At 56.3% G+C, this 27,047-nt stretch overlaps 5 protein-coding genes across 6 annotated transcripts; all 5 read right to left on the bottom strand.

Annotated features, from left to right (window-relative positions):
* Positions 1 to 33: 33 nt before the first annotated feature.
* On the bottom strand, positions 34 to 1,922 carry gpr19 (G protein-coupled receptor 19). Its single transcript, XM_058067483.1, has 2 exons — positions 1,673 to 1,922; positions 34 to 1,302 (listed from the first exon to the last, which is right to left on the bottom strand). Exon 2 carries the CDS (start codon positions 1,290 to 1,292, stop codon positions 48 to 50), a length of 1,245 nt encoding a protein of 414 aa, XP_057923466.1. The 5' UTR covers positions 1,293 to 1,302; positions 1,673 to 1,922; the 3' UTR covers positions 34 to 47.
* A 128-nt stretch (positions 1,923 to 2,050) lies between these two features.
* tbk1 (TANK-binding kinase 1) lies at positions 2,051 to 7,569 on the bottom strand. Its single transcript, XM_058067449.1, has 21 exons — positions 7,464 to 7,569; positions 6,904 to 6,994; positions 6,690 to 6,830; positions 6,496 to 6,625; positions 6,247 to 6,428; positions 6,016 to 6,176; positions 5,827 to 5,937; positions 5,568 to 5,747; positions 5,284 to 5,480; positions 5,155 to 5,213; positions 4,998 to 5,089; positions 4,345 to 4,446; positions 4,165 to 4,243; positions 3,971 to 4,092; positions 3,825 to 3,901; positions 3,688 to 3,727; positions 3,502 to 3,603; positions 3,322 to 3,418; positions 3,149 to 3,249; positions 2,330 to 2,401; positions 2,051 to 2,243 (listed from the first exon to the last, which is right to left on the bottom strand). The coding sequence occupies exons 2-21, from the start codon at positions 6,988 to 6,990 to the stop codon at positions 2,204 to 2,206; spliced, it is 2,172 nt and encodes a 723-aa protein (XP_057923432.1). The 5' UTR covers positions 6,991 to 6,994; positions 7,464 to 7,569; the 3' UTR covers positions 2,051 to 2,203.
* A 178-nt stretch (positions 7,570 to 7,747) lies between these two features.
* lrp6 (low density lipoprotein receptor-related protein 6) lies at positions 7,748 to 21,511 on the bottom strand. Its single transcript, XM_058067413.1, has 23 exons — positions 21,042 to 21,511; positions 19,779 to 20,175; positions 18,436 to 18,633; positions 18,160 to 18,356; positions 17,961 to 18,092; positions 16,177 to 16,573; positions 15,926 to 16,097; positions 14,768 to 14,984; positions 14,414 to 14,703; positions 14,131 to 14,357; positions 13,874 to 14,058; positions 13,341 to 13,667; positions 13,072 to 13,274; positions 12,719 to 12,930; positions 12,058 to 12,248; positions 10,913 to 11,122; positions 10,716 to 10,841; positions 10,407 to 10,643; positions 10,221 to 10,331; positions 9,907 to 10,134; positions 9,595 to 9,731; positions 9,416 to 9,513; positions 7,748 to 9,347 (listed from the first exon to the last, which is right to left on the bottom strand). Exons 1-23 carry the CDS (start codon positions 21,094 to 21,096, stop codon positions 9,038 to 9,040), a joined length of 4,857 nt encoding a protein of 1,618 aa, XP_057923396.1. The 5' UTR covers positions 21,097 to 21,511; the 3' UTR covers positions 7,748 to 9,037.
* Positions 21,512 to 21,721: 210 nt separating this feature from the next.
* On the bottom strand, positions 21,722 to 24,584 carry mansc1 (MANSC domain containing 1). 2 transcript variants are annotated; one of them, XM_058067484.1, is made up of 4 exons: positions 24,382 to 24,584; positions 23,370 to 23,630; positions 23,152 to 23,289; positions 21,722 to 23,074 (listed from the first exon to the last, which is right to left on the bottom strand). In XM_058067484.1, exons 2-4 carry the CDS (start codon positions 23,578 to 23,580, stop codon positions 22,203 to 22,205), a joined length of 1,221 nt encoding a protein of 406 aa, XP_057923467.1. In that variant the 5' UTR covers positions 23,581 to 23,630; positions 24,382 to 24,584; the 3' UTR covers positions 21,722 to 22,202. The 2 variants fall into 2 exon arrangements, with proteins under 2 accessions (XP_057923467.1, XP_057923468.1); XM_058067485.1 differs by lacking the exon at positions 24,382 to 24,584 and adding an exon at positions 23,866 to 24,368.
* Positions 24,585 to 24,666: 82 nt separating this feature from the next.
* Positions 24,667 to 26,805, bottom strand: c3h11orf98 (chromosome 3 C11orf98 homolog). The gene is made up of 4 exons (XM_058067500.1): positions 26,693 to 26,805; positions 26,232 to 26,356; positions 26,067 to 26,164; positions 24,667 to 24,962 (listed from the first exon to the last, which is right to left on the bottom strand). The coding sequence occupies exons 1-4, from the start codon at positions 26,729 to 26,731 to the stop codon at positions 24,859 to 24,861; spliced, it is 366 nt and encodes a 121-aa protein (XP_057923483.1). The 5' UTR covers positions 26,732 to 26,805; the 3' UTR covers positions 24,667 to 24,858.
* Positions 26,806 to 27,047: the final 242 nt, after the last annotated feature.

The raw sequence follows: 27,047 nt of genomic DNA, 5'->3' as shown, positions 1-27,047 counted from the left end.
TTAAGGTTAGCACACAAAGCGTCAGCGAGCAGCTAGCAGCTAGCTAGTCAGACGAAGGTGTTGTGGGGGTTTCCGCTGGCGGTCCATGCCACCTTCTTGTCTGTGGGGTCAAAGTGGTCCTTGGCCCCCGTCTTGGTGTGCACGGGCACGTCCACCACGCCCACGTAGTTCTTCTTGGCCAGGCGCGAGCTGGCTGTGATGGTGTAGGCGTTGCTACGGTAACACTTCATGGAGGACATGCAGAAGGTCTCCCTCATGCCCCGCCTGAAGTTGGCGTTGTAGACCGAGTACAAGGTGGGCTTGGACGCCGCCGAGCTGAAGGAGATCCAGGCCACGGCGGCGAAGAAGAGCAGCCCCCGCCGGCCGCCGCCCTCCGCCTCCCTGGGGTGCCACAACTGGGCCATGTAGAAGGGGGTCCACGTGACGAAGAAGACCCAGTTGAGCATGAGGAACATCTTGATGGTCTTCACCTTGGTCCGTGGGACCGCATTGGTGGTCCGCCGCACCGTGTGGCCGTCGACGCCGATCCTCCAGATGTAGCGGACCACGCGCTGGTAGAAGGACGCGATCAGGCCGGCCGGGAGGGCGAAGCCGAAGAGCAGGTGCACGGCGGCGTAGGCCACGGCGCCCCAGCTGTCCGGGAGGAAGAAGTGGCAGTGGTGGCCGCCGGGCGCCGTGGACCCGTAGAAAAAAACGCACGGCGCCACAAAGGCGGCGTCGAAGAGCCACGAGGCCAGGATCATCTTCTTGGCCTTCTCGCGGGACACCTTGAAGCTGAGCGGGTACACGATGGTGTAGAAGCGGTCCACGGCGATGGACAGCAACACGTACACCTGCACGCCGGGACACAGGTGCTGCACGTAGCGCACCGCCTTGCACGCCTCGGCGCTCAGAGGCCACCGGCCCCACGCCACCTGGACCAGCACCAGGGGAGCGCCGCCCACGCTCGCCAGCAGGTCGGCGCAGGCGATGGCCACCACGAAGTAGTTGGTGGTGGACTGCGTGCGGCGGCTGCGGTGGATCACCACGCACACCAGCGAGTTTCCCAAGATGGACACCAGCCACACCGCCCCGAACGCCAGCGCCAGCGCCGCCACCTCGCCCGACGTCAGCTCCTCCTGCGGGCGGCTCAGCCACGACGAAGGGGAGGAGGTCACGTTGGTGGGCGTGGCCGAGCTGCTCGGGACCGTTGAGTTTTCCCGCTCCGAGTAGTTGAAGGACACGGGATAGGAAAAGGCGGGAGCAAAGAGCGTGCGCTCCATGGCCACCGTGTTGGTGGACGCGTACACCATCTTGGTCACGCTGCCGCACACGCACGCACGCACACACACACACACACACCAGCGTTAGTGGCACTCGTGCTAACATGCTAGTAACATGCTAGTAACATGCTAGTAACATGCTAGTAACATGCTAGCAGGACAAAGGTCAAGGTCAAAGTTCCCTGAGACAACTTTGAAGGCGGCGCCACCGAGCAGCAGGAAGCCTTTCCAATCATGTCGTCACTTCCTGTTGCCGCCTGACGCCGCTCCCGGGCTGAAGCTAGTTCGTCAATCCGTGCTAATTTAATAACAACGTGGCTAAGCTAACGATAGCCCCGCCCCCCAGCACATCAACACGATATACGTACATGACGTCACTTGTCAGAAACGTATTTATGTAAACGTCTCACCAGTGCACGCGCCCGACCCCCAAACCGCCGAGCCGACGATCCGGACCGGAACCGCCGGCGGCCTCAGCGCGGGAGAGGAAGATGATGATGAGGCAGCCGCGCGTGTGGTCTTCAGTCGAGGATGATGATGATGGCGATGAAGAGGAGGATGCATGTTTTCCTCGTACCGAGTCACGTGTTCCTGGTGGGGGCCTTAGGCCCCGCCCCCAACATCCCTTCAGAATAAAGCGGTCTTAAAAGGAACGTTCGTGTGCCGCCATCTTGAAAGATGCTGTCGCAGCGGGTCTCCATGGCAACAGCGACAGAGCTCGGTCGTCACGGGCAACCGGCGGGGTGGGGGGGGGGGATTGGGGGGGGATTGAGGCACGTCACGCTGAATGGGTGGTCATTGTTTATTTCATGTCACGTGACCTGCGTGTGTGTGTGTGTGTGTGTGTGTGTAGATGTGTGAAATGATTCTTCTTCTTCTTCTTATTATTATTATTATTATTTACATCTCCTTTTATTTACAAAAAGTCTCCTTGGCGTCTCTCAACCTCGCAGGCCTCCGTCCAACGTCAGCGTTCCGAATCTGAAGAAGACAACGTTTGATGCCGTCATTGACAGGCGCTCATGTGACCTGCGTGGGCCGGGCTTCTGCAAAAAGAGTCATGTGACCTTTCCAGGAAGTGGTTGTTCTCCGCCAGCTCTTTGACCACGCCCTCCATCTCCTCCTTCAGCTTCTTCATCCTGACACAAGCACGCACGTCTCAGATGGAGGATGGAGGATGGAGCATCTAACTACTAACTACTAGCTACCAACTACTAACTACTAGCTACTAACTACTAACTACTAGCTACTAACTACCAACTACCAACTACTAACGTTGGCCCCACGTCGCCACTCACACTTACTTACCTTCCTCTTCTGGCAGTGCACTGCGTTTACCATACTTCAGTACTTCAGTGTGCACGTGCTCGCTTGGGCACTCAACGACACGCTAAGTATGCATTTGTTCACTCAGAAGACTAAGCACCCGGTTGTGCACTTATGCACTCAGATGACTAAGTGTACGTAGAAAATTGTGCTTATGCAATGAAAACTGAGTGTAAGTACGCAAGTGCGTAGTGCACTTATGCAATGAAGACTGAGTAAGTACGCAAGTGCGTAGTGCACTTATGCAATGAAGACTGAGTAAGTACGCAAGTGCGTAGTGCACTTATGCAATGAAGACTGAGTAAGTACGCAAGTGCGTAGTGCACTTATGCAATGAAGACTGAGTAAGTACGCAAGTGCGTAGTGCACTTATGCAATGAAGACTGAGTAAGTACGCAAGTGCGTAGTGCACTTATGCAATGAAGACTGAGTAAGTACGCAAGTGCGTAGTGCACTTATGAAATGAAGACTGAGTGTAAGTACGCAAGTGCGTAGTGCACTTATGAAATGAAGACTGAGTGTAAGTACGCAAGTGCGGAGCGGACAGAGGGTGGTCTCACCCGAGCGTCATCTCCACCAGGGTGTTCTGGCTGAGGTAGGCTTGAGGTTTGATGCCAGCGGCCAGCAGAGGAAGAACCTTGGCAGGAAGTAGTTCCTGCAGCTGGAAGAGGGTGGGCGTTAGGGGGTGGGGGCGAGCTGGAGGGGTGGGGGGGGGGGGGGGGGGTCGGCGTACCTTGGCGGCTCGCTCCGTCAGCACGCTGACTTCCTTCTCCATGCCCAGCAGCTGAGTGGTCAGGCCGAGCAGCTGCTTCCTCGCGTGGTGAACCTTCCTGTGCACGGCGACGCACGCACGTTAAGGGCGCGGCGCGGCACGGTGCGGCGGGCGAAGCGCAGGGAAGGCGGCGGCGCTCACCTCATCCACTCCTCGCTCTTGGAGATGAAGAGGCGGTACTTCATGGCACACTCCTCCGTGAACAACGTGCGGGCTTTGCTGGCGTGGAGCACCAACTTCTGTCTGTCGTGCACACACACGTGCACGCACACACACACACATGAGTGGAGGCTGTGGCGGTGGGTGGGCTGACACGTGTGGACCTACTTGTCAAATTTGTGGATCTGCTCCTCATTGTAAGGAAGACCTGAACACACACACACACACACACACATCAGAAAGACGTGGTGATGATGATGATGATGATGATGATGATGATGATGATGATGATGATGCTGACTTACGTCTCTCGGCTTTGTCCTTCTTAAACTGTTGGTAGATGGCCGTGATGGCGTCCAGCAGGACTTTGATCTTCTCCACGCTGCACACATCAGGACACGCTGGTCACGCACACACGCGCGCACACACAGGGGGAGGAGTCATACTTTACTTCCTGTCTTGGGGGTGCGTGCCCACTTGTTGGGTCCATCCATCAGTCAGTGGACCTCCTGGCAGGAACTTGGCCTTCACGTCCTGCGTGCTCCTATCGATGGGCTCCAAGGAGCTGGAGATCTACAACACACGCAGTCACGGTCACCATGGCGACCGTCACGCAGCAATCACGCCTGCGGGGCGAGCGCTCACTCTGACGACTTTCTTATGCATGTCAGCGATCTCGTCATACTCGGACGTCAGCACGTTGGCTTGCATGAGGACCTCCAACCTGCACGCACACGCACACGCACACGCCTTCTTCATCCCCACTTATGTGCACGCGTGTACTTATGCACACGCATGGCGTCCATGTTAGACGTGCGCACTCACAGCTGCTCCGTCTTCTCCAGGTTTTGGCTGCAAACGTTGGACAGGCGGAAGACCTCAGACTTCTTGTGGAGGATCTCGTTGTAGTCCTCCTTCATCAGCTCTCTGGTATCATCACCATCATCATCATCACCATCATCATCACCATCATCATCCCCACCACCATCATCACCATCACCATCATCATTATCATCATCATCACCATCATCATCATCATCATTATCATCATCATCACCATCATCATCATCATCATCCCCACCACATCATCACCATCATCACCATCACCATCATCACCATCATCATCATCATCATCCCCACCACCATCATCACCATCATCACCATCACCATCATCATCACCACCACCATCATCATCACCACCATCACCATCATCATCATCACCACCATCACCATCATCACCATCATCATCATCACCATCATCATCACCATCATCATCCCCACCACCACCATCATCATCATCACCATCATCATCCCCACCACCACCATCACCATCATCATCATCACCACCATCACCATCATCACCATCATCATCATCACCATCATCATCACCATCATCATCACCACCATCACCATCATCATCATCACCATCATCATCCCCACCACCATCACCATCATCACCATCATCACCATCAACTCACATGAGACCACGGACCCCTTTGCGGACCAGTTCTTGGTAGACCAGCAGAGACTCGGACGTCTTCCACAAGTGTCCCACGTCCCCTGCGAAGGTCTGAAGACCAAGATGGGGTAAGTGGGCGTGGCTACAAAGGCGGGTACGTGAGGTTGGGCGGGTACCTTGGCGTAGCTGGCGTCCAGGTCCAGGTCGTAGCGAGGCTGGACTTTGGGAGGACTTGCTGAGGAGACAAGAACACTTGCTGAGGCTGAAGCGGGGGCGGGGGGTTCCGAGGGGGCGGGGTCACGTACGGTCCTCAAAGATGAGTCCCACTGTGGCCACGGACTCTCGGCTGACGAGCATCATGGGGTTGTCCCTGGTGGTCTTGGGGAAGGTCTTGGCCTGGCGGTTGGGGTCCAAGACGAGGCGGCGGCCCTCGTAGAGGAGCTCCTGGTTGTGCAGCGGAATGCTGGTCCTGCGGGACAGCAGCTCCTGGAACAGCGCCGCCCTGTGCACACCAGCGGTCAGGCGGCGGCGTGATGCGGCGGCGTGACGCGGCGGCGGCGTGACGCAGCGGCGTGACGGCGTCACTCACGTGTTGTACTCATGGATGTAGACGTGGTGCAGCGTGGCCTGCTGCAGGCTGAAGACGAAGACCACGGTGCGGTGCAGGATATCGTTGGTCTCGGCGAAGAACTGGTCGAAGCCCCAACACTTCTCCTGGTCCGCTTCCAGGATGTTGGCCAGGACGGGCGTCAGCAGGCTCTGAAGGCCCCTGAGAAGACGCAAGGCGGATCAATGCAGATCTCCGTGGCGGCACGGGGGCGTCGCGGGGGCGGCGCGGGGGCACCCACTTGGACAGGCTGCAGGACACGGGCATCTCGGTGCTCCACTCGATCTTCCCGTTCTCACACTTCTGGTGTCCCGAGATGGTCCCGGACGGCTTCTCCGTGATGATCTTGTACCTGAGAGAGCGAGAGTGGCCTTGTGAGCGTGGGCTCGCCGGCGGCTCAGAGCCGGCGGCTCAGAGCCGGCGGCCTTACATGACTTCCTGGTTCCTGCGGGGTCCCTCGAAGGGGCGGAAGGGCAGGCTGCCGGTGGCGGCGTGGTAGAAGGTGACGCCGATGCTCCACAGGTCCACGGTGGCGCCGTACTTCTTCTGGTGGTCCTTCCTCAGCACGGCGCGCTCGTACATGTCGGGATGCTGCGGCAGACACACGCTGACGACCGCGTCTGACCGCCGACTGACGGGGAAACAAGATGGCGGCCCTCACCAGGTACTCCTCCGTGCCGTACAGGGACACAAACTGCTCGTCGTCCTCCAGCTCCCGCGCCGCCCCAAAGTCGGTCAGCTTGTAGACGGAGCGTCCGTCCTCGCCGATGACCCGCATGATGTTGCCCGGCTTGATGTCGCGGTGCACGATGCCGTACTCCCTCAGGTGGTTCATGCCCGCCACTGCGGGCGACCGACCAGAAGGCGGCGTCACGGGAGCCCAACACGGGACATGTGGGCCATTTCTTACCGACGTCATGCAGGACGATGAGGAACTCGTCCTCGGGAAGCCCGTAGGCGTTGGACGACTCCTCCAGGACGGTGTAGAGACTCCCGCAGGGACAGTACTCCATCACCAGGACCTTGTGCCGCGTGTTGGACTGCAACAGAGGAAGTCACATGACGCCACCTCGGTAGCACGCACGCACGCACACACGCACGCACCTCCTCCTCCACGGCGAACAGTTTGACGATGTTCTTGTGGTTGAGTTTCTTCAGAACCTCAAACTCCCTCATCTGCACGTCCAGCGGGCGCAGGAAGCTCAGGTTGTTGAACACCTTGACGGCGTACAGGTCGCCCGTTTTCTGCCAAGACAAGAAAGACGCTTACAGCAGGATGTAGAAGGGCGGGAGGACCTTTGACCTCTGCGCGTGTCACCTTGTGTCTGCCGCGGTACACGTTGGCCGTGGCGCCTTGACCCAGCAGGTCGGAGATGAGCCACAGGTAGTTTGTGGTGCTCTGCATGGTCCTGAGGACGACATCTTTACGCTATTATTCAGCACACACACACACACACACACACGCGCCTCCCAGGCTGTCAATCATCCGGCTGTGCTGACGTCACTCGAGGGAAATTCCCGCGGCAGGCAGCGACAACAAACACCTGCTTTTGTCGTTTCGACGTGAAAAGAAAGCCCGAATTTTGTGACGTCACTTCCTGAACGGAATGATGTTTTAATTGGTCGACGGTTCGAGAACAGCCGAGCAGCAAAGCCGCGACAGTAAAGCCTAAGTAACCGACAGCTCGGACGCTTCCTCTCCTTTCTCGTCCTTCGACGGCCGAACGTGGCCGCCGGTTGCTAAACTCCCAACAATCATGCTAACCGCATCCGGGGGTTGGGGGGGGGGCAGACGGTCACTTTATCGATAAAATGTGTCACTCACTCAAAATCACTCAGTTTTAATCTTTGCTTTCATTTTGCTGTTCGTAAGCTTACCCCTTCTTGCTGCGCCAGTTCCGTTTCTTCCGCTGTTGCCAGGTCACGTGGCACTCGAGAACCAATCACAACTCAGTTGCTGCTCAGACCACATTACCGTAATGCTTAGTGTAATAACGAAATTCTAAAAAAAAAAAAAGGGTCGTCGGAGTATCGCTCCACAAACTATCCCATACTTTTATATTTAGGGTAAATAACCGGTATTATAATAACCAGTATTATAATAACCAGTATTAACCCGTGAATGCGCCCCAGCACGCTTCATGAATCACACTGACACGGAGTAAAATGTCACTCACTTTATGTTAAACAAAAAGACAAAAATAAAAATCAGCATTCGATGTTATAACAGCTTGTGGTTGGGCCGTACACGTTTACAGAGTGGCGAGACCAATGTTGGTCACCTCCAGAGAAGGCGAGAAGATCCAAACGCTCTCATTTTCCTGTCCAAGAGACAAAAGTGCTTCAAGAAAAAAAAATAAACTTTTTTTTACACTCAAGTGCCCCACCTTGGAATCTCTGGCACACAAGCTTTCACTTTAGGAAGACCAAAACTGTCCAACTCATCGACCGCTTGGTGGCGTTGCCGACCGGTGACGTCGTCCAGGTTGGCGTTGACGACCGGTGACGTGGTCCAGGTTGGCGTTTCCGACCGGTGACGTCGTCCAGGTTGGCGTTTCCGACCGGTGACGTCGTCCAGGTTGGCGTTTCCGACCGGTGACGTGGTCCAGGTTGGCGTTTCCGACCGGTGACGTGGTCCAGGTTGGCGTTTCCGACCGGTGACGTCGTCCAGGTTGGCGTTTCCGACCGGTGACGTGGTCCAGGTTGGCGTTTCCGACCGGTGACGTGGTCCAGGTTGGCGTTTCCGACCGGTGACGTCGTCCAGGTTGGCGTTTCCGACCGGTGACGTGGTCCAGGTTGGCGTTGATGACCGGTGACGTGGTTCAGGTTGGCGTTGATGACCGGTGACGTGGTCCAGGTTTAAGAGCTGCTGTCAGCAGCGAGCGGTGTCTGACAGGAAGTCGAGATTGTCACACTGATGCTGGTGGAAGTCGTCCGTGCACGTGAGACGAGAGGATTGTCGCGTGTAGAAAAATAGACGGAATGACAGATTTACAATGTTTCTTCTTCTTGTTTTTCTTTAGCTTATACAAAAATATTTCCCGTCTTGACTGCTCAGGCACAAGTCGGGACGCTCAGCTTTGGGACGTGAAGGGGACTGGGGGGGACGGGGGTGGGGGGTGCCGGCTCCACCCCTTTGGCTGCATCCCGTACGTGAAGAGAGCGGTGGAGCGGTGTGGGCGGAGCTGCTGATGGTAGATATTTGGCATGGTGTCCTTTAAGGCAACGTGTATGCGTGGGATTTTCATAAAAGCTTTTCTTAAAAAATGTACAAATGTGTCAATACAAAGCTCGATGGCGTCATCACTGTATAGAAAATATATAAATATGATCTTCTCTGTTCAATGTACAAATGTTCTGCAGCCAGCCTGGCGTTCCCATTTTTAACCTCATATATGCACAATTGCTATTTACACTGAGGGGGCGGAGCCACCACCCGCGCCCCATGTGGCTCACGAAGAGTCCGTGCAGGGCGATGGCGGCGGCGGGTACAGGTGGTGAGAGTAGCTGCGCTCGGTGTAAGGCGACGGCGGGCAGCTCTCGCAGTTCTCCTCCGCCGACAGGTACTGGCTGCGTGGCGTCGGCGGCGGCGGGAAAGGCTCAGAGTCGTAGTTGAGGTCGCTGGTGTAGCCCTTGGCGGCGGCGGCGGCGCCGCTGGACTTGAGTGGCACACGGCGGCCCGGCGTGTAGTCGCTGTCACACACGTCTGTGCTGCAGGGCGTGGTGGGCGGGGCAAAGTGGCGGTACGTGTAGGGCCGGTAGCTGCGGGACGGAGATGGGGGGGGCGTGTGAGGAGGAAGAGGAAGCGAGGTGTCCGGCGTTGATCCTACCTGTACGATCTGTGCGTGGAGGGGCTGTTGGAGGAGTATCCAAACTCCACGGTGTACTGCGAGCGGACGGTGGCGGGAGAAGGGGGCGGATTCAGGATCTGGCGAGCACCAAACAAAAGTCACACACACACACACAGACTTTTTTACTGAAACCTTCCTGGGGGGGGGGGGGGCCTCACCGTGGGGAAGTAGGTGCCCTTAGTGCTGGACGAGCTGCTGGATGACGCCCCCGTGATGTGGGAGCGGTCGTAGGACGGGCCGCTGCTCCCGCCCATGATGCTCAGGGAGCCAATCACGGACTTGCCACCGGACATACCTGCCACACACACACACACGCACACGCACACACACACACACACGCACACACACACAGCTTGTAGTCATCCTACAGCCAGCCAATGGGCGGCCTGACGTGTCGCCTGACGTGTCGCCTGACGTGTCGCCTGACGTGTCGCCTGACGTGTCGCCTGACGTGTCGCCTGACGTCTCACCTGGCAGAGAGCTGGACAAGGAGCTGGGGTGCGGCACGTATCCCAGAGGCACCGACGACGGGCCGTGGACCACAAAGTCGTTGGTGACGGTCTCGCCGTCGTCCTTCATCTGGGGACACAGCACGCGCTGGCACACGAAATAGACGGCGCCCACCACAAACAGGGCCATGACCACACCCACGATGGAGCCGATGGTGTTGTTGGGCGGGGGCGGCTCCTCGGTGGGATCTGGAAGCACAGAGGAAGAGTGGGACGGTTGCTCCGAAAGGAGACGCGGTGGCGTGAGGGTGGCGGCGTGGCGGCGGCGAGCTTACAGCAGCCGATCTCGTCAGAGTTGTCGGTGCAGTCCATGTTGTTGTCGCACTTCTTGTGCTTGCCGATGCACTGGCCGTTGGTGCAGGTGAACTGGTCGGCGGGGCAGCGCTCTGGAGGGCACCAAGAGGAAATGAGTGCACGCCAGGTCAGGGGGTCTCTGCTAAAGACGGCGGGGGCGTGCCCACCTTCGCACTTGTTCTCGTCAGAGCGGTCCTGGCAGTTGAACTCGCCGTTGCAGCGCAGGCTGCGGTCGATGCACTGCCGGCTGTCGCACTGGAACTCCGACTCGGAGCAGACGGGACAGTCCACCTCGTCGCTGCTGTCGTCGCACTCGGCGTAGCCGTCACAGCGCCAGGCCTGAGGGATGCAGTCCACCTCACCGGACCGGCACGAGAACTGCTCTGGGGAACAGGTGGGCGGTTCTGAGGAGGAAGCGGGAGTCAGGGCGGCGTACAGGCGGGGTGGGCGAATTCACGGGGCCGGGTGGCGCTCACCTCCGCAGGACAGCTCGTCCTGCAGCAGAACCAGGTGGACGGGACAGGAGCAGCGGGTGGTCCCGTCGCCCTTCACGATGCAGATGTGCGAACAGCCGCCGTTGTCCCACGTGCACGGGTGTTTCCCTGAGGACGGGAAGGAGAGGGGTCAGCGCGGCGGCCCGGCTTTGGGGACCGGCTGGCGGAGCAGCCCTCACCGTACTCCCTCATGTCCAGCTCGTGGACGGCGTGGATGTCGCTCAGGTAGGCGATGCGGGCCTGGATCTTGGTGCGGCCCTCACGCGTCACCTTGTCGATGCGCTCGATCATCTGCTGCTGCTTGTCGATCCAGTACAGGTGCTTCCCGAACACCGTCAGTCCCACCGGCTGCAGGATGTTGGAGTCGGCGATGACGATGCGATTGGCGCCTGAGGAGGGGGGGCGGCAGGGACAAAACAAGGTTGTCGGGCCAAAAACGATCAGGAACTAAGGCAACAAAACAGGTGAGGAACTGAGGGGTGAGGCGGGGGAGGGGCGGGAGGAGTGGGACAGGTGTTCATCAGCTGGACGGCACATGGGATGTCATTCAAACCCAAAGTGGGTGCAGTAGATAGCCGCTTTTTGCAGGGGGGGGGGCGGGGGTCCGTCTCAAACCCACCAATCAACGGCAAAAACGGTCCAGTCTCTGAGTCGTCCATAAAAACCTAACTCTAACCAAGCCTGGCCTGTCACGCCACAGGAAGTGCACACATGGGTTCCCGGCATGCCTTGCGGGTTCTAGGAGTGTAAAGTCTTGGTGGGGCTACTAGCTACTACGCTATCTGCAGTTAGCATAGGCTAACATCGGTGACAACACAAAAGCGACTTGAGGGTGAACGCCACAGGCACAGTGCGGGAATATTTGGGGTTTAAACAGAATGAAGGCCGACATGGAACGGCTCGTTGTAACTTCCTCTGAGCTCAGCTGTAAACAAACCCTCGGTGGTCTTACCAAAAAACCAAGAAGCACGCATGAAACCTGAGCAGCCACCTGAAACGCCAGCCCTGCAGTTCGGCCCCAATGCAAATTAGAAGCACAGGGTTGGTCTAGCGTCCACCTGCTATCATCAAATCCTCCTGAGGGGGGCGCCAGCCTCTGCAGACCGCAAGAAGTCGGAGCACAGGAAGTTGCACATGCAGCCTTGTCCCACCAGGATCTCGTCAGGCTGTTTAGAATCATTGGAATGTGGCGAAAGCTGGGCTTCATCTCTCTCTCTCTCTCTCTCTCCTGCCTGAGCTGAACCCCGTCCACCCCCGTCCACCCCCGTCCACCCCCGTCCACCCCCGTCCACCCCCACAGTCACTCTGCTTGTGGCGTGCGTACCTGACAGGTCGCTGCTCTCAATGCGCCGCAGGTCAGAGTCCACCCAGAACAGCTTCCCCAGCTCGTTGTCAATGGCGAGGGCGACGGGCTTGCCCAGGCCTCTGAAAAACAGAACCTCCCGCTCGGTCCCATCCAGCGCCGCCCGCTCGATGGTGGGCGAGCGCTCCAGCAGGTTGGTGAAGTACATGTACCTGTGACACACGACACAATCATCATCATCATCATGGTGCGTCCGAGTCTGCAATGCTGCGAGGAAGGAAGCACAACATCTGCAGACCTCATCTCTGAAGCACACACATTACTGGCGGGGCCGGGGCCGGGGCCCCGAGGAAGGCTGCAATTATGGTTCCAAACAAACGACTTGGCAGCGACAAGAGCGAGAGAATAAACAAGGAGAAAGGAAGAGAAAACAAAAAGCTCCTGCAGTCGTCCTGCACGGAGGGAAAAAAAGTACCTGCAGAAAAACATCTGAAAGTCTTTAAACGTTTCCTGGAACTCGCACAAATCTGGCAGAACACTCAAAGCCGCCTCCTGGAGGGGTGCTGGCGTGCCCATCTTTCCGTCTATAAATCCATGCCTGCGTCTTTCTTTTCATCCCGAGACGCCAAACGGGCCTCATGTGTGAGCACGTGACCTTTAACCTGTGCTACAAAACACCCACCCTCGCTCCGGGTTGACCACGATGGCGCGGGGCTTATCGGGCGCCCCTTGCAGGACCACGCCCACGCGGCCGCCGTCCGTGCGGGTGACGTTGATGACGTTGGTGACCTCGCTGGTCCAGTAGATGAAGCGGCTGTAGATGTCCATGCTCAGGTCGTACGGCTGCAGGCCCTGACTCGGCCCGGACGACGAGCCCGACACCACCGTCATGCTCTGTGGCAGACACACGGCACGGGGTGGCCACGTCAAGAGGGTGACACACACAGAGTGGGTGTTAGAGAGAGCGAGACTGTTAGAGAGAGAGAGAGAGCGAGAGAGAGAGAGAGAGAGAGAGCATGTTGGAGTGACCCCCACCTGGTTCCCGTCGTCCTGAGCCCGCCGTATGAGGTTCTGCTTGGAGTCGATCCAGTAGAGCTGTTTGTCCAGCGGGTCGTAGTCGATGGCGCGTACGTTGCGGAGGTTGTGGATGGGGAGGATGATATCGGGACTCTGCTGCTCGTCAATCACCATGCGATTGATGGCCGTCTTCTGGCTGAACAGCAGGAAGGACGTGGGGGCTGGAAAGACCACAAACGGTTACGGCGAGGCCGATGGAGGATGCGGGAGGAGGCGGGGCTTCTCACCGCTGCACGTCTTGTTGTCGTAGTTGAGCGAGAAGTGGGCGGGGCAGCCGCACACAAAGCTGCTGACGGGAACGGCGAGGCAGAGGTGCGAGCAGTGACCGTTGGTGGAGGCGCACGCGTTCCAGCCGCCTTGCCGGGACGAGTGGAAGACCAGGATGTCCATGACGTACTCCAGGTGGCCCTGGATGACCGTGCGGTTCTGCCCGCTGGTCTTGTTGGCGCGCTCGATGCTGCGCTGGCTCCAGTCCGTCCAGTAGATGTAGTCCTGGTACTGGGTGAGGCCGAACGGGTGGGGGAGGTCGTCCGCTATCACCTCTCGGTCCTGACCTGAAACGCAAACATGGACACGATGCCCGAGGGGTCATGGAGGGTGCTGGAGCCTATCCCAGCTGTCCACCCTGGACTGGTGGCCAGCCAATCCCAGGGCACATATAGACAAACAACCATTCACACTCACATTCATACCTATGGACAATTTGGAAGCCAGCACGTTTTTGGGAAGGGGGGGGGAGTTTGGGTCCGGCTTTGCTTACCGAGCATGTTGGACGACTCGATCAGCGTGGTGTCCAGGTCGGTCCAGTACAGGCGGCGCTCGGCGTAGTCGATGGTGAGCCCGTTGGCTCGGCCCACGTCCGCCACCAGAGTGATGCGGCCCGTCCCATCCATAGCCGAGCGGTCGATCTTTGGCTTGCCGCCCCATTCCGTCCAGTACATGTAGCTGAGGGGGGACACGGGGAGAACGTTTGACGTGTCCTGCGACCCCGTCGCACCGAGCGCACGTGGTGCTCACCCTTCGGCGGGGTCCAGAGCCAGAGCCCGTGGACTATCCAAATCTTTCCAGACCAGGACCTGGCGGTGCTGCCCGTCCAGTTTGGCCACCTCGATGCGGTTGGTTCCGGTGTCTGCCCAGTACAGGTTCTTCCCCAACCAGTCTACGGCCATCCCCTCCGGGTAGTCCAGGCCAAACTCCACCACGTGCTCCAACGCGCTGCCGTTCATGAAGGCCCGGCTGATGGTCTGTTGGGGGAGGGGTTAAAAAGGAGGTGCGGTTCGGTCGGCGGCGCACGTCTCACCTTCAGAGTGATGTCCGTCCAGTAGATGCGGTTGTCGGTGACGTCAAAGTCCAACGCCGACGCCTCCTTGACGCCGGTGAGCGGGATGGCCACGTTGTTGTTGTTGGTCTCCAGCGAGATGCGGCGGATGTCCGTGTGGCGGGAGAACAGCAGGAAGGCCTCGGGGACGATGCAGGTGCGCATGTCGGCGATCAGCTCCAGACCGATGGGGCACCCGCACTGAACGCCCTGAGGCTTGAACAGGCACAGGTGGCTGCAGCCGCCGTTGCCGTCTGCGCACGGGTTGGTTCCTGACAGAGGGGGCGTGGGTCAGCACGGAGAAACGCGGCCGACGGCGGAGGGCGGCGCACTCACCCGAGGCCTTGTGCACGTACGTGGCCTTGAGGCCCATCAGGTCCGGCAGCTGGTCGATGATGATCTCCCGCTCGGCCGTGTGCTTGTGGACTCGCTCGATGCTGCGGCGCTGCCAGTCCGTCCAGTAGATGAAGTCGCCCAGCAGCGTGAAGCCGAAAATGTGGGGGAGTTTGTCCTCCACGAGGACCCGCCTCCCCGTGCCGTCCATGTTCATCAACTAAGCAACACACAACGACAGCGCTAAAGTCCTTCCGTGCCCATCACCATCACCATCGTCTTATCGGGAGAAGAAGTATGGCTGCCACAAGATCGTGTGGGATTAAAAGAAGACTTCCCTTCAGGGACGCACGGCCGCCACGTCCAATGGCAGCGTGATGACGCTAGCTAGCGGCGCGCCAACAAGAGCAACATATGGCCGCCACATTTATCCGTTTATCAGCGTGGACCCTCGCTGGCAGGTGACCCCAGCAGGCTTCCACGCAGCGTGGAAGCGTGGTGCCGGCCGCTGGTCACGTGACTCAGCACTTTGACATGTTGGCTGACATCACCGCACGCAGGAGCGGGCCCGCACGCAGTCACGTGACCGAGCGGCACCTCCAACACAAGCAAGAGTACGTTTAAGGTGGCTATAAATATCCAGTGAAGTTTCCATCGCCAGCCAAGGAGGAACATTTCACCACAGCATGGCCGTCTTTCACATTGTGCTTCTATTCTAAACATGGCCGACCGCAGCTGGCGTGCGGGCCACAATTGGAACCAGATGTGCGCCGGAGCCCAGGGAGGGAGGGAGGGAGTGAGGGAGGTCTGAGCGGCACCAGAGGTGGGGAGGGGGTGAGGCGGGGTCACCACACTAGAGAGAAAGCAGCAAGTGTGCAACACTCTCACTTCCACACTAAAGAGGAGAAAAGGGGCAGCATCCCACCCTAAGGGGGGCTGGGGTGGGCTACAAATATCAGTTCATACAAATACTGAAAAAATGGAAACGTCAGCAGTCGTTTTGTAAGAATATAGTTAACATAAGAAGAGAAAGGGGAATATAAAGAAAGTGGGGGAAGATGATTGACAGATAGTTATGAAGACAACAAAGCCATACAGCGTAGCGTCACTTCTGACCCCACCTTTCCTAAATCCCAGCAGGTTTACCACCGTACCACCCACCTCAATCATGTCGGTCTTGGCGTCCCCCCAGTAGAGCTTGCGTTCCTCGTAGTCGAGTGCGAGGCCGTTGGGCCAGCCCAGGGAGGTGTTGACCATCACCACTCGCTCCATCCCGTCCAGGTCAGCACGCTCGATCTTGGGCACCTCGCCCCAGTCGGTCCAGTACATGTACCTGGAGCGGAGAGCGGGAAAAGATGAGGTGTTGCGTGGTGCTGGGAAGAAGACGGGAAGGGAAAGGAAGGGGCGCTCACCCGGCCACCGGGTCCAGGACGATGGCTCTGGGCTCGTCCAAGTCTTCCGAGATGAGGATCTTGCGCATGGTGCCGTTCAGCCTGGTCACCTCGATGCGGTCGGTGCCGGTGTCGGTCCAGTAGAGGTTGCGGGCGATCCAGTCCACCGCGATGCCGTCGGGGTGGTTGACCTGCGACGTGACCACAAACTGGGCGTCGCCGCCGTCGGGCAAGGAGCGGCGGATGGCCTTGACGTCGTCGTCCGTCCAGTAGATGTACCCCTCCACCGGGTCATAGTCGATGGCGATGGCGTGGCGGATGTCGTCCACCTGCAGGATGATGTCGGTGAAGTCGGGCGTGTCCAGGGAGATGCGGCGCAGGTCCGTCCGCCGGGCCAGCAGCAGCATGCGAGTAGCACCTGCACCCACAGGATGCCCACAGTGAAAACCAGATGAAGGCAATAGCGACTTGCGGGATGGGGGGGGGGTCGACAATGGTGCCGCCACGTTTGAGTACACCCTCCTTTAAGGAGCTGAAATAGCTGAGCTGGGGCGGGTGAAAGGGGGCATTGTCTGCCGAGGGAGCACGTGACCCCCGCCTTCAACAAAAGCCTCCCCTCCCCACCTCCCCGCGGGCTACGCCACTGAAGCAAAAAATGTAAATAAAAGAGGGAGGGTAGGAGCATCCAGGCTGCCATTCATCCACACAGACGCCCGGTGAAGGGGGGGGGCCTAGTGGTGATGATGATGATGCTTCCTCCTTTTGGAAAGGCAGCAAACAGTCTGCAAATGTTTTGGTCTTCTTGTGACGTACTTGGAGAAGAATGTCAACCCAACTTCAGCTGCACGCACCCTCTCCTCCTTCCACTGGGAACGTGGAGCACAGGAAGTCAAAGCCGTCCGTGCTGCAAGGAATGGGTGCGACTCATGACATCACCCCCCCCCCCCCGTCCCCACAGAGTGCCCCACGTAGCCCGGTCACAGTAACGCCACCCCTGGCGTCAGAGCTTCTTATTCTTTCCCGTCCTCCTCTTGTCTTGGCACCTTAACCACAAGCTTCTTCCCTCCGCCGCCCACGACACCCCCCATGACACCCCCCACTCTGCAACTACACACCGTACTCACACACAGTAGACCGGGGGGGTCAAACTCCTGCCACGGAGGGCCGAGACACTACAGGTTTTCTTTCCAGCCGCTCACTAAAAAAGCTGATTTTAATGATGAACCTCCTTTGTTTTGTTTTTTTTTTTTGGGGGGGGGGGCTGTCAATGAGATCACCTGCTGGAGAACCTGCTTGGAAAGAACACCTGGAATGTCTCGGCCGTCCACAATCTACACTGACTAAGTACACAAGTCTTGTGCACTTAGACACACACATGACATTCAGTGTAAGGACACAATTGTGCCCTTAAGACTGAACAACAAAGTGTAAGTATGCACTTACAACATACAAGTGTGCACTTCTACACATAAGTGCTATTTACGTGTCGTGTGTCGTATGTTCTCTTGTTGTGTCCGCTATGTTGGCTTTGGAGATGGCAGACATGGAATGCTTCTCGGTGGAAGTGGACTGCCTGTGGTGGGGTGTGGAAGCGTACAGGAGGGATTGTTGTACGTGTGCTAGCAGTGACCGGTATCAGTGACCGGTATCAGTGACCGGTATCAGTGACCGGTATCAGTGACCGGTATCAGTGACCGGTATCAGTGACCGGTATCAGTGACCGGTATCAGTGACCGGTATCAGTGACCGGTATCAGTGACCAATGCCGGTGTGGCGTGTGTAATTAAGGCAGGCATACAACTCACCGTCTCGGCAGGTCTTGGCGTCCTGCAGCAGCTGGACCCCGGTGGGACAGGCACACTGGTAGAAGGGCGGGTCAGGTGACAGCAGGCAGAGGTGGGAGCAGCCGCCATTGTTCAAGGAGCACGGCGTGCTGACTGCGTAAGATGGACACACGTTTGAGCACCCTCGCCGACCACGTCTGGCAACCACGTGCACACTCACGCTGGGCTTGTCTCTTGGGGCTGAAGACGTGGATGTCCATGGGCGAGAAGATGTCGGAGTGGACCACGCGCTGCACGGCGCCGTTGTCCTTCATGCAGGAGTGGATGGAGTGCGTGTTCCAGTCGGTCCAGAACAGCGTGTCCTCGTAGAGGGTGAGGGCGAAGGGGTGGGGCAGCTCTCCTTTCACCACCACCTCCCTGACACCACATCAACACTGGCATCACACACACCCACACACCCACCCACCCACCCACCGGCGCTGGTGCTGCTAGGTACCTGTTGGTGCCATCCAGGTCACAGCGGTGGATGAAGTTGTGCTTGGCGTCGGCCCAGTACAGTTTCTGCCGGGTGTAGTCCAGCGTCAGGCCGTTGGGCCAGTAGATGTCTCTGTCGATGATGATGGAGCGGTTGGTCCCGGCCATCCCGGCCCGCTCGATCTTGGGCACCTCCCCCCAGTCCGTCCAGTACATGAAGCTGCGTATCGGGATGGGAGAGGCGGCTGAGTGGCAGTGGTTAACATGCGCTCCGCCATTAGCGCCAACAACATACCCGGGACGCTGAACAAGCTACGTCAACAAATTCACCAAACTCCCGATCTCACTCCACTTCACTGTTGTTCCTCTGGCTGCTGGCCAGGGTCTAGATTCAAGCTAATGTAGCTAATGACATCAGATAATGCCATCCCGTGTGGCGCTGCTGCTTATGCACCACTGAAGAAAATGATATCATCACATGCTTGTTTCCGTGCTGATGTTGGTCCAACAGAACACACACACAAAAGAAGAAGTCCATGAATGAGGTCAACAGCACATGCTTGAAAAGTGTTACACAATCACACACACACACACACACACACCAGAGGGTTGTGCAACATGAGTGGAAAGAACTGTGTATTGATTTGGACAACGTGATGAATAAAGAGCAAAACGGCCCGGACCAGGCATGTGCGACGCCACTGCTGTCCACCGCAAAGGACCGTTTAAACAAGAAGACAGCTGGGATAGGCTCCAGCATGCCCACGAGTCTTGTGATGACAAGCAGTAGAAAACGGACGGATGGATGGATGAATAAACCATGAGTAAAATCATAGCACAATCCCCCCCCCCTCCAAACACTCCGATTTCAGGTCAACATTTGCAATAAAAGTGACTATTCCGCTCCAGACCCCCCCTCCCCCAGCTCATTTCAAGTATAATCTACAGGTACTACACAGTGATTGGGGGGGGTAGCATCTTTCTAGCGGTGCTGCGTCCATGCTGACGTATTTATTATTATATATATATATTATATATATTATTATTCTATTTATTAGCCATGTAGGACGGCGCCATGGTCCCGGTGCAAAGACAACATGTCTATTTAGGAGAAAGAGGGTCAGTGGTGTTATTTAGGAAGACAAACATCGTGAGCTCCTTTCCTTGTCCACATTCCTGAGCCCAGATGATGGCTTTCACAGGACCAGGACCGTGGACCCTGTAATCCGACCTCACGGCGCACTCTTCCCACTGGAGCGCTTCCATGTGTTGGCCACGGTGGAGGCACGTCGGCGTAGTAAACAACATCGGATGCACGAGTTAGGACGGCGGCGCCCACGGAACGGACCCACGGACAACACTCACCCTCGTGCCGGGTCCAAGGCGATGGCTCTGGGCTGGTCCAGCTCCTGCCAGAAGAGAACTTTCCTCAACGATCCGTCCAGTTCGGACACCTCGATGCGGTTGGTTTCCGAGTCGGTCCAGTAGAGTTTACTGCCCAGCCAGTCGCAGGCCAGCCCGTCCGGGGAGGCCAGACCGGGGACCACCGTCTGAACGGCGCTGCCGCCTGACTGGTTGAAAACGGTGCGCTTGATGGCCTCCTCGCTCACGTCGCTCCAGTAGATCAGACCCAGAGAGTACACGTAGTCCACGGCGGCGGCGTCCTCCAGCCCCCCCACCACCACCGTGGCGTTGGCCTTGTCCCGGGCGGCGTCCACTAGCCGCAGGTCCCGCCGGTTGGCGTATAAGAGGAGCGGCGCACCTGCGGGACAAGACAACATGACGTTCTACCTCAAACACGGCGTGGAGACCTCACGAGCTGTCTACGACAGCGGGTTGCCAGCAGGGAAGATACTACTACTACGACTACTACTACTACTACTACTACTACATGGAGCAGTACGGCCAGTGTACTGTATTCAACTAAGTAATACTTCATTCAAAGCGAGTACTGGCCCATATATTAACGAGGGGCTGATCAATACGACGATTCGTCAGGTGGCTTTCAGCACCTCCCCACGTTTGTTAAATAGAACAACGGCCTGAACGGAGTGAGCCCTCTTCTTTGTTTCCGCGGGTGGAGGCGGGGACCGCTGGCATACACACAGAGCGCAGGGGAGCGCTACACAGTGGAAACGACATCAGTGGGCTGCACTATGCTGTCACACAAGTTTGATGGTTTGTCATTGAGCATTTCTTCAAATCCAAATCTCGTCTCGTCACGTGACACCCCTAGCCCAAAGTAAACATTGTCGTGTAGTTTTCTTCTTCTCGTGTAACTTTCCGGTGTTGCGCGAAGTCCACAGCGGTGTGTGAAACTATCAAATGTCGGGGAGAGTGGAGAAAAAAGTCGAGTTGGAAGAGAAGAAGGAGACTTGGGACGAGCAGGAATATTTTCCCCTTAAATTGGCGAAGACGAGCTATTTGTGGTTAAGCTAGCCGTGCTGCAGCTGCACGAGCCTAGCCTAGCCCGGCTAACGCTAGCTCGGCTCCCGACAAACTAGAGCCCGAACTGGGCCCCGGCCACCACGGAACCGCCATTAATCACAGACACGGCACTGGCGCAAAGCACTCGGGTGCACTTTGACGCCGCCGGAGAGCGAAAAAGGCGGAGAGAAAGCAACTCACCTCGTACGAGGAAACAAAAAGTAGAAAACAACAGCGTCCGCAACACGACACCCATCTTTCTCCCTTTTCTCGGCCCTGAAGCCGCTTCTTTTCAGCGGCCGCTGCCCATGGCGCCCGGCGCCGCTCTTCGTCGGCCTCGAATGTGCACTTGAGCGAGACGCTGCTCGGCCAAAGTCCAATGTTTGTAGAATTATTGCACTTCCATGCTGGTCGGGAGGATTCTTCTCCTTCTTCTCGCTGAGTGCGTTAACTCTCCGAGCTCACATTGTCCTGCTGCGCCTCCGCCGTATCCCTCCGCCTCCTCCGCCGCGCTATTGTCGGTCGGCCGATTGAACGTCTCTCCGGGCAAACAAAATGGTACGGCACGGAAACGTCACGCAACCTTTGCGTTGAAATATGGCAAAGTAAGAGGAAAGGGGGTCCAGGGTAGGAAGAGTGAGACGCCGGCCGCTTCGGAGGGAAACGGACTCACATTCCAGAGGGACTACTTTCTCTCCCAGTGTACAAACATGAGATCCGACGCCAACTTCCTCTAAACATCTCGACTGACATTATATTTCCCGTTGTAACGTTACCTCATGCGTAGGTATTAGCCACGCATAGACGCATGTATAAACATTCCTTTAGCTTTTCCTCTAAGTTTTGTTTTAGATGTGATGTACTTGGATTCAAACAAGGCCTTCCAAAAATCACATTTTTTAATGTTTACAAGAAGATAACACCCATTTCCAAACGTACCCAAAGCATCACTTGGGCTACGAGAACTAAAAACAACCAAACGGCAGTGAAAAACAAGAAGAAAAAACAGGAATAACAAAAATAACAGAAGTGATGCGGTCAGCTGCTGCCGCCTGGCGGCGGGACGGCGCTACAGCAGCTCGATACAAACAGGTAGCAAAATAGTGCACGCCATATGAGTCGTGCACGCCAGTGTTTGGGCGAGGGAAAACAAGTCGTTGGAAAATGCAGCAGCTAGTAAAGAACTGCGTGGTGTAAAGTGTAAAAAGAAGACATGCAAGTCGATTGATTAAGAAGCTTCCTGAGGACCAAAGTATTGCTGTTCACTCCCTTTTGTCCGGACAGTCCCTCTGGAACTGATGGAGCCACACCCCTCATTCTGATCTTCCCTGGCCACGCCCCTAATGGTGTGGGGTGGGGGGGTCACACGTCATAGTGCAGGTCATTGAGCTCCAGTCTGGTGTAATGCCGTCTGTCGAACGACTCCATCGCCTTGCGGCCGCCAACCGCCAGGGTCGCCATCAGCGCGGCGATGCCGAGGACCACGAACGCCACCGCGCCGCTTCTCAGAGCCCCCCCGGCCGCCGCTTTGCTCTGACCGATGGCCCTGTTCTGGAGGGCGGGGTCGGTCAGCACGTGAGGGTCGATGACCGCATCCTGACTCGCAGATGCTCTGCTGGTTGATGTGGGCGGCGCCACAGTCGTGTGCGGAGGAGGGGTGATGGGAGGGGCCGCTGTCGTCAAGGCCGTCGTGATGGGAGGAGCCTCAGCTGCAGTGGACATGGTGGTGGGAGGAGCCATGGCAAAAGTGGAAGCGGTGGGAGGAGCCATGGTAAAAGTGGTAGTGGTGGGAGGAGCCATGGTAAAAGTGGTAGTGGTGGGAGGAGCCATGGAGGTGATGGATATTGAAGTGGGAGGAGCCAAGGTGGTGGTAGTAGTAGTAGTAGTAGTAGTAGTAGTAGTAGTAGTAGTGGTAGTGGTTGGAGGAGGAGTAGTAGAAGTGGTGGGAGGAGTCAATGTCGTGGTGGGAGGAGTCGATGTGGTGGTGGGAGGAGTCGAGGTCGTCACGAGCGCATCCTCGCTCGCCGTCACGGCGGCCGTGGTCGTGTTGTGGGCGGTCACATGACCTTTCCCCTTCCTGCTGGTTTTACTTTGCTTCTTGCTGGTCTTGCTCCACCTCTTTGTGGGCGTGGCCGTGACGCCCGGAGTCGTGGTGAGCGCGGCGGGGGCAGGAGGCGGCGGTGCGGCGGTTGTCGTCACGGCGCCGGGCCTAACCGTGGCCGTATGAAGGACGCCTGAGCAGAAGACATCACTTTAACACAACAGCCTGCCAAGAAGAGCGTGGCGTGCGGACGGCGGCGCTTGGGCGGACCTTTGTAGATGTCGTAGGTGCGCACGCCCGGCTGCGCCCGCAGCAGACAGTCCTGCTCGCGGGGGCAGTGCAACAGGAAGCAGTTGTCCTCGCCGCCGCTCTTGTTGGCATTGAAGACCGCCATGTTGCACCTGGCGCCTACCAAACAGGAAGCAATGCCATCAGGAGCCCGGACTGGACGGCGTGCCGCCCCGTGACGCCCCGTGCCGCCCACTCACCTGGCTTCACCTGCAGAGAGCAGCAGGCCAGGACGCAGTCCTGCTCCGAGCGGACCGCGCGGGCCTCCATGGCGGCGCCCGTTCTGTTTAAGGCCCGTCGGACATCCACCATGGCGCCCTGGTGCTGTCTGGAGAAACACGTGTCTGGCTCCGCCCCCGCCGCGACCACGACCACAAGCAGGCCCAGCATCCTCCAAAGTGTGCGAGTCATGGCGGGAGAAGGTCCACGGATGCTCTGGAAAGTCTTTCAAGGAAGAACCGCTGACATGAAGACAAAGAAAGACAGGCTAATATTAGCATTAGCATTAGCGGTTTCCCATGAGCCCTGTGGGACGCCATTAGCATTAGCGGTTTCCCATGAGCCCTGTGGGACGCCAACACAGGCGAGCGTCCGCACGTGAGGACAGCAGAAGAAGAAAGGGGAGCAAATGGAGTAAAAATAGAACATCGAAAAAGATGCCTTCCTTTTTTTAGACCAAAGACTAGACCACCTCACCAGAACAGAACACGCAGCCGCCTCCTTGGGAACCAAGAACCCTTCAGTCTTAAAGTCCATAGAACGGGACTTTAGACTGGCACGGCGTGAATTGTCCTTATCTCGGTTCCGTGTGTCCTAATCCCTGGGCTACCGGGATGGACCTTGTCCTTGTCTGGGCATTTAAAGTCCACCGATGCCACAGGAAACAAACAATGTAAACACCACACATGACACAGCTAGCTAACTAGCATGTAGCTGACGATGACTTTCATCATTTAAACATCTTCGTGTTGGGTTTCTCGGAACCGGCGTTGCTCCCGAACCGACGGTTTAACGCCCCAGAGACGTTTGGACGAGGCCGGCCTGACAACGAACGTTAGAATCCGACAACAAAGAGCAGCCTGGTTTCAATGGCCTCAAATCGCGCTGGAATTGCGGGTCTCGTGAGCCGGTTGACGGCAAACGGCGCGAGAATGAGCCGCCCGGTACCGGTGTGCGGGTACCGTACCGAACCGTGAAATCAAACGAACGCACCTGATGGTGCCGGCGCGGCGGTGTCGTCTTCACTGCGGTTCCGTCCCGGGGAGCCCATGAGCGGCCGCCTCCATCCCGAGCCCACCGATCAAAGGGCGCGGTACCGAGCCCACCGGCGGCTGGCGTCTGGATGAAGAAACCTTCCGAGCTGGCTGGTAGCGACCAGCTGACCCATTTTAGCTTTTGTCCTGGGGGGGGGGCTGCCGTGATTCGGAACAATCACGTGGGCCGGCCCACTTGTCTCCCAAGTCGTAAAAACGCATTTAGAAATGAAAAGAAACGATTCCGTTTGTTTTATGGCAGAGCAAATAAAACATTTATTATAAAACAATCCCCTATTTCACGTCAATATATTCGTTTTATTTGACGTCACCAGAGAATCTTGAGATAACCTTTCTATATGTCAATATTACCACATGCTATCATCTTGTTAGCATGGAAACAAGCCCAACGTGACTTCTATTATTATTATTATTATTATTCCACGTCTACCATGTCAACATCCTGGCGGCCTTTCGTCTTCTCCTGCCTTGGACCCGACACCGTCCCCTTCTTCTTTGGGGGAAGGGCTGCTGCTTCCACTGGAAGGCAAAAACTACTGTTAGCATGCTATATGACTTCATGCCAGCTAGCTGTTTACCTTCCTGTTAGCGTGCTATATGACTTCATGCCAGCTAGCTGTTTACCTTCCTGTTAGCGTGCTATATGACTTCATGCCAGCTAGCTGTTTACCTTCCTGTTAGCGTGCTATATGACTTCATGCCAGCTAGCTGTTTACCTTCCTGTTAGCGTGCTATATGACTTCATGCCAGCTAGCTGTTTACCTTCCTGTTAGCGTGCTATATAACCCCATGCCAGCTAGCTGTTTACCTTCCTGTTAGCATGCTATATGACTTCATGCCAGCTAGCTGTTTACCTTCCTGTTAGCATGCTATATGACTTCATGCCAGCTAGCTGTTTACCTTCCTGTTAGCATGCTATATGACTTCATGCCAGCTAGCTGTTTACCTTCCTGTTAGCGTGCTATATGACTTCATGCCAGCTAGCTGTTTACCTTCCTGTTAGCATGCTATATGACTTCATGCCAGCTAGCTGTTTACCTTCCTGTTAGCGTGCTATATAACCCCATGCCAGCTAGCTGTTTACCTTCCTGTTAGCATGCTATATGACTTCATGCCAGCTAGCTGTTTACCTTCCTGTTAGCGTGCTATATAACCCCATGCCAGCTAGCTGTTTACCTTCCTGTTAGCGTGTTATATGACTTCATGCCAGCTAGCTGTTTACCTTCCTGTTAGCATGTTATATAACCCAATGCTGGCTAGTTCTTTACCTTCCTGTTAATAAGCTATATAATACCATGCTAGCTAGCTCTTTACCTTGCTGGTAGCATGATATATAACCCAATGCCAGCTAGGTCTTTATCTTCCTGTTAACATGCTAAACAACCCCATACCAGCTAGCTCTTTACCTTCCTGTTAGCATGCTATATGACCCGAAGCAGCTAGCCTTTAACCTTCCTGTTAGCATGCTATACAACCTCATACCGAACTAGCTGTTTACTTTCCTGTTAGCATGCTATACAACCTCATGCCGAGCTAGCTGTTTACCTTCCTGTTAGCATGCTATACAGCCCCATGCCGAGCTAGCTGTTCATGTCTCAATCTGATGCTAAGCTAGCCGTTTACCTTCCATTCCAGCCTTGTCCCTGTGGAGGCGCTGCAGCTGTTTGAGCAGCTTTCGCTTCTTCTTCCCAGACAAAGTGATGTTGGCTCTTGGACTGGTACTAGAGAACATGTCGGACGGTGAGAAACATTTGAAACAAACACTTTGTGAGCTAACACGTGACTGACTTCCTCTTCCTCAGGTGATGAACGGTGATGAGACCCTCATCCACCACGGCGCCAACGATCTGATGCTTCTTCTTCTTCTCTCGCCTTAGCAGTCGGCGACGCTTGAAAAGCTTCTTGGCCAGCTCCTACAACAGCCCAGATTCCACTTAGGACTTTTCCGATCTGGACTGTATTCATGTTCATAAAACACCGTTTGCGATTTGTGAAACCTTTATTCTATTTGCGGATGTGTGAAAATGCAATAAAGGCACATTTACACGTTTTTTCAGCATCTTGGCCATCCATACTACTCGGTCGGTTCCTCGTTGTTTATGTTAGCAGTCTAGCTAGCTGCGGTGGCGACTTTCTCGTGAGCTTATAAGTTTTAAAACCACAAAAGGGCGGTAATGGGGAAATTGTTTATCTTCTACTGTAGATTGACATAAACCCTGACATTTATTTTAAATAAAATAATTTCTTACTGTTTTTGGTCTGTTTATCTTCCCTCCCGGAGGAGACATGCTGGTTCTCGCGTGTGCTTCTTCTTCTACGGTCTAATTGCCGGGGCCGTGCTGCCACCGGCAGGTCATCTCCGGGACTGCAGCTGGCAGCCATATTGAGTCATGAACTACGTTTTTCATAACCCTCGAACTATGTTTTACTTTTTTAACATATGTTTATAGGGTACGAGATATAAATACTTATTTAGAGAAAAGAGATTGGCTCAACATGAATAACAATAAACAGTAAACAGTAATACATCGTCGAAGAGCATAAGTAATCACCAAGAGCTGTCATACCATCCGCCACCACCGGAGGGCGACTGACTGCTAGAAA

This window comes from Doryrhamphus excisus, chromosome 3 (assembly GCF_030265055.1).
Source record: "Doryrhamphus excisus isolate RoL2022-K1 chromosome 3, RoL_Dexc_1.0, whole genome shotgun sequence".
NCBI classification, from domain to species: domain Eukaryota; kingdom Metazoa; phylum Chordata; class Actinopteri; order Syngnathiformes; family Syngnathidae; genus Doryrhamphus; species Doryrhamphus excisus.
The sequence above is the reverse complement of the archived record's forward strand: the minus strand, read 5'-3'. Positions and strand labels throughout refer to the sequence as shown.

Excerpts from the sequence above, each read along its gene's own strand:
- gpr19 (XM_058067483.1), bottom strand. The coding sequence starts at position 1,292 with ATGGTGTACGCGTCCACCAACACGGTGGCCATGGAGCGCACGCTCTTT.
- tbk1 (XM_058067449.1), bottom strand. The coding sequence starts at position 6,990 with ATGCAGAGCACCACAAACTACCTGTGGCTCATCTCCGACCTGCTGGGT. Across the intron at positions 5,481-5,567 it reads TACATCCATGAGTACAACAC|GGCGGCGCTGTTCCAGGAGC; the intron begins GTGAGTGACGCC and ends TGGTGTGCACAG. Across the intron at positions 3,419-3,501 it reads AAGAGCGAGGAGTGGATGAG|GAAGGTTCACCACGCGAGGA; the intron begins GTGAGCGCCGCC and ends CGCCGTGCACAG.
- lrp6 (XM_058067413.1), bottom strand. The coding sequence starts at position 21,096 with ATGGGTGTCGTGTTGCGGACGCTGTTGTTTTCTACTTTTTGTTTCCTC. Across the intron at positions 13,275-13,340 it reads CGACAACAAGACGTGCAGCG|CCCCCACGTCCTTCCTGCTG; the intron begins GTGAGAAGCCCC and ends TGGTCTTTCCAG. Across the intron at positions 11,123-12,057 it reads TGAGAGCAGCGACCTGTCAG|GCGCCAATCGCATCGTCATC; the intron begins GTACGCACGCCA and ends CCCCCTCCTCAG.
- mansc1 (XM_058067484.1), bottom strand. The coding sequence starts at position 23,580 with ATGACTCGCACACTTTGGAGGATGCTGGGCCTGCTTGTGGTCGTGGTC. Across the intron at positions 23,290-23,369 it reads CTCTCTGCAGGTGAAGCCAG|GCGCCAGGTGCAACATGGCG; the intron begins GTGAGTGGGCGG and ends CCTGTTTGGTAG. Across the intron at positions 23,075-23,151 it reads CACCTACGACATCTACAAAG|GCGTCCTTCATACGGCCACG; the intron begins GTCCGCCCAAGC and ends TCTTCTGCTCAG.
- c3h11orf98 (XM_058067500.1), bottom strand. The coding sequence starts at position 26,731 with ATGTCTCCTCCGGGAGGGAAGATAAACAGACCAAAAACA. Across the intron at positions 26,357-26,692 it reads AGATAAACAGACCAAAAACA|GAGCTGGCCAAGAAGCTTTT; the intron begins GTAAGAAATTAT and ends GGGCTGTTGTAG. Across the intron at positions 26,165-26,231 it reads CATCACCTGAGGAAGAGGAA|TACCAGTCCAAGAGCCAACA; the intron begins GTCAGTCACGTG and ends CATGTTCTCTAG.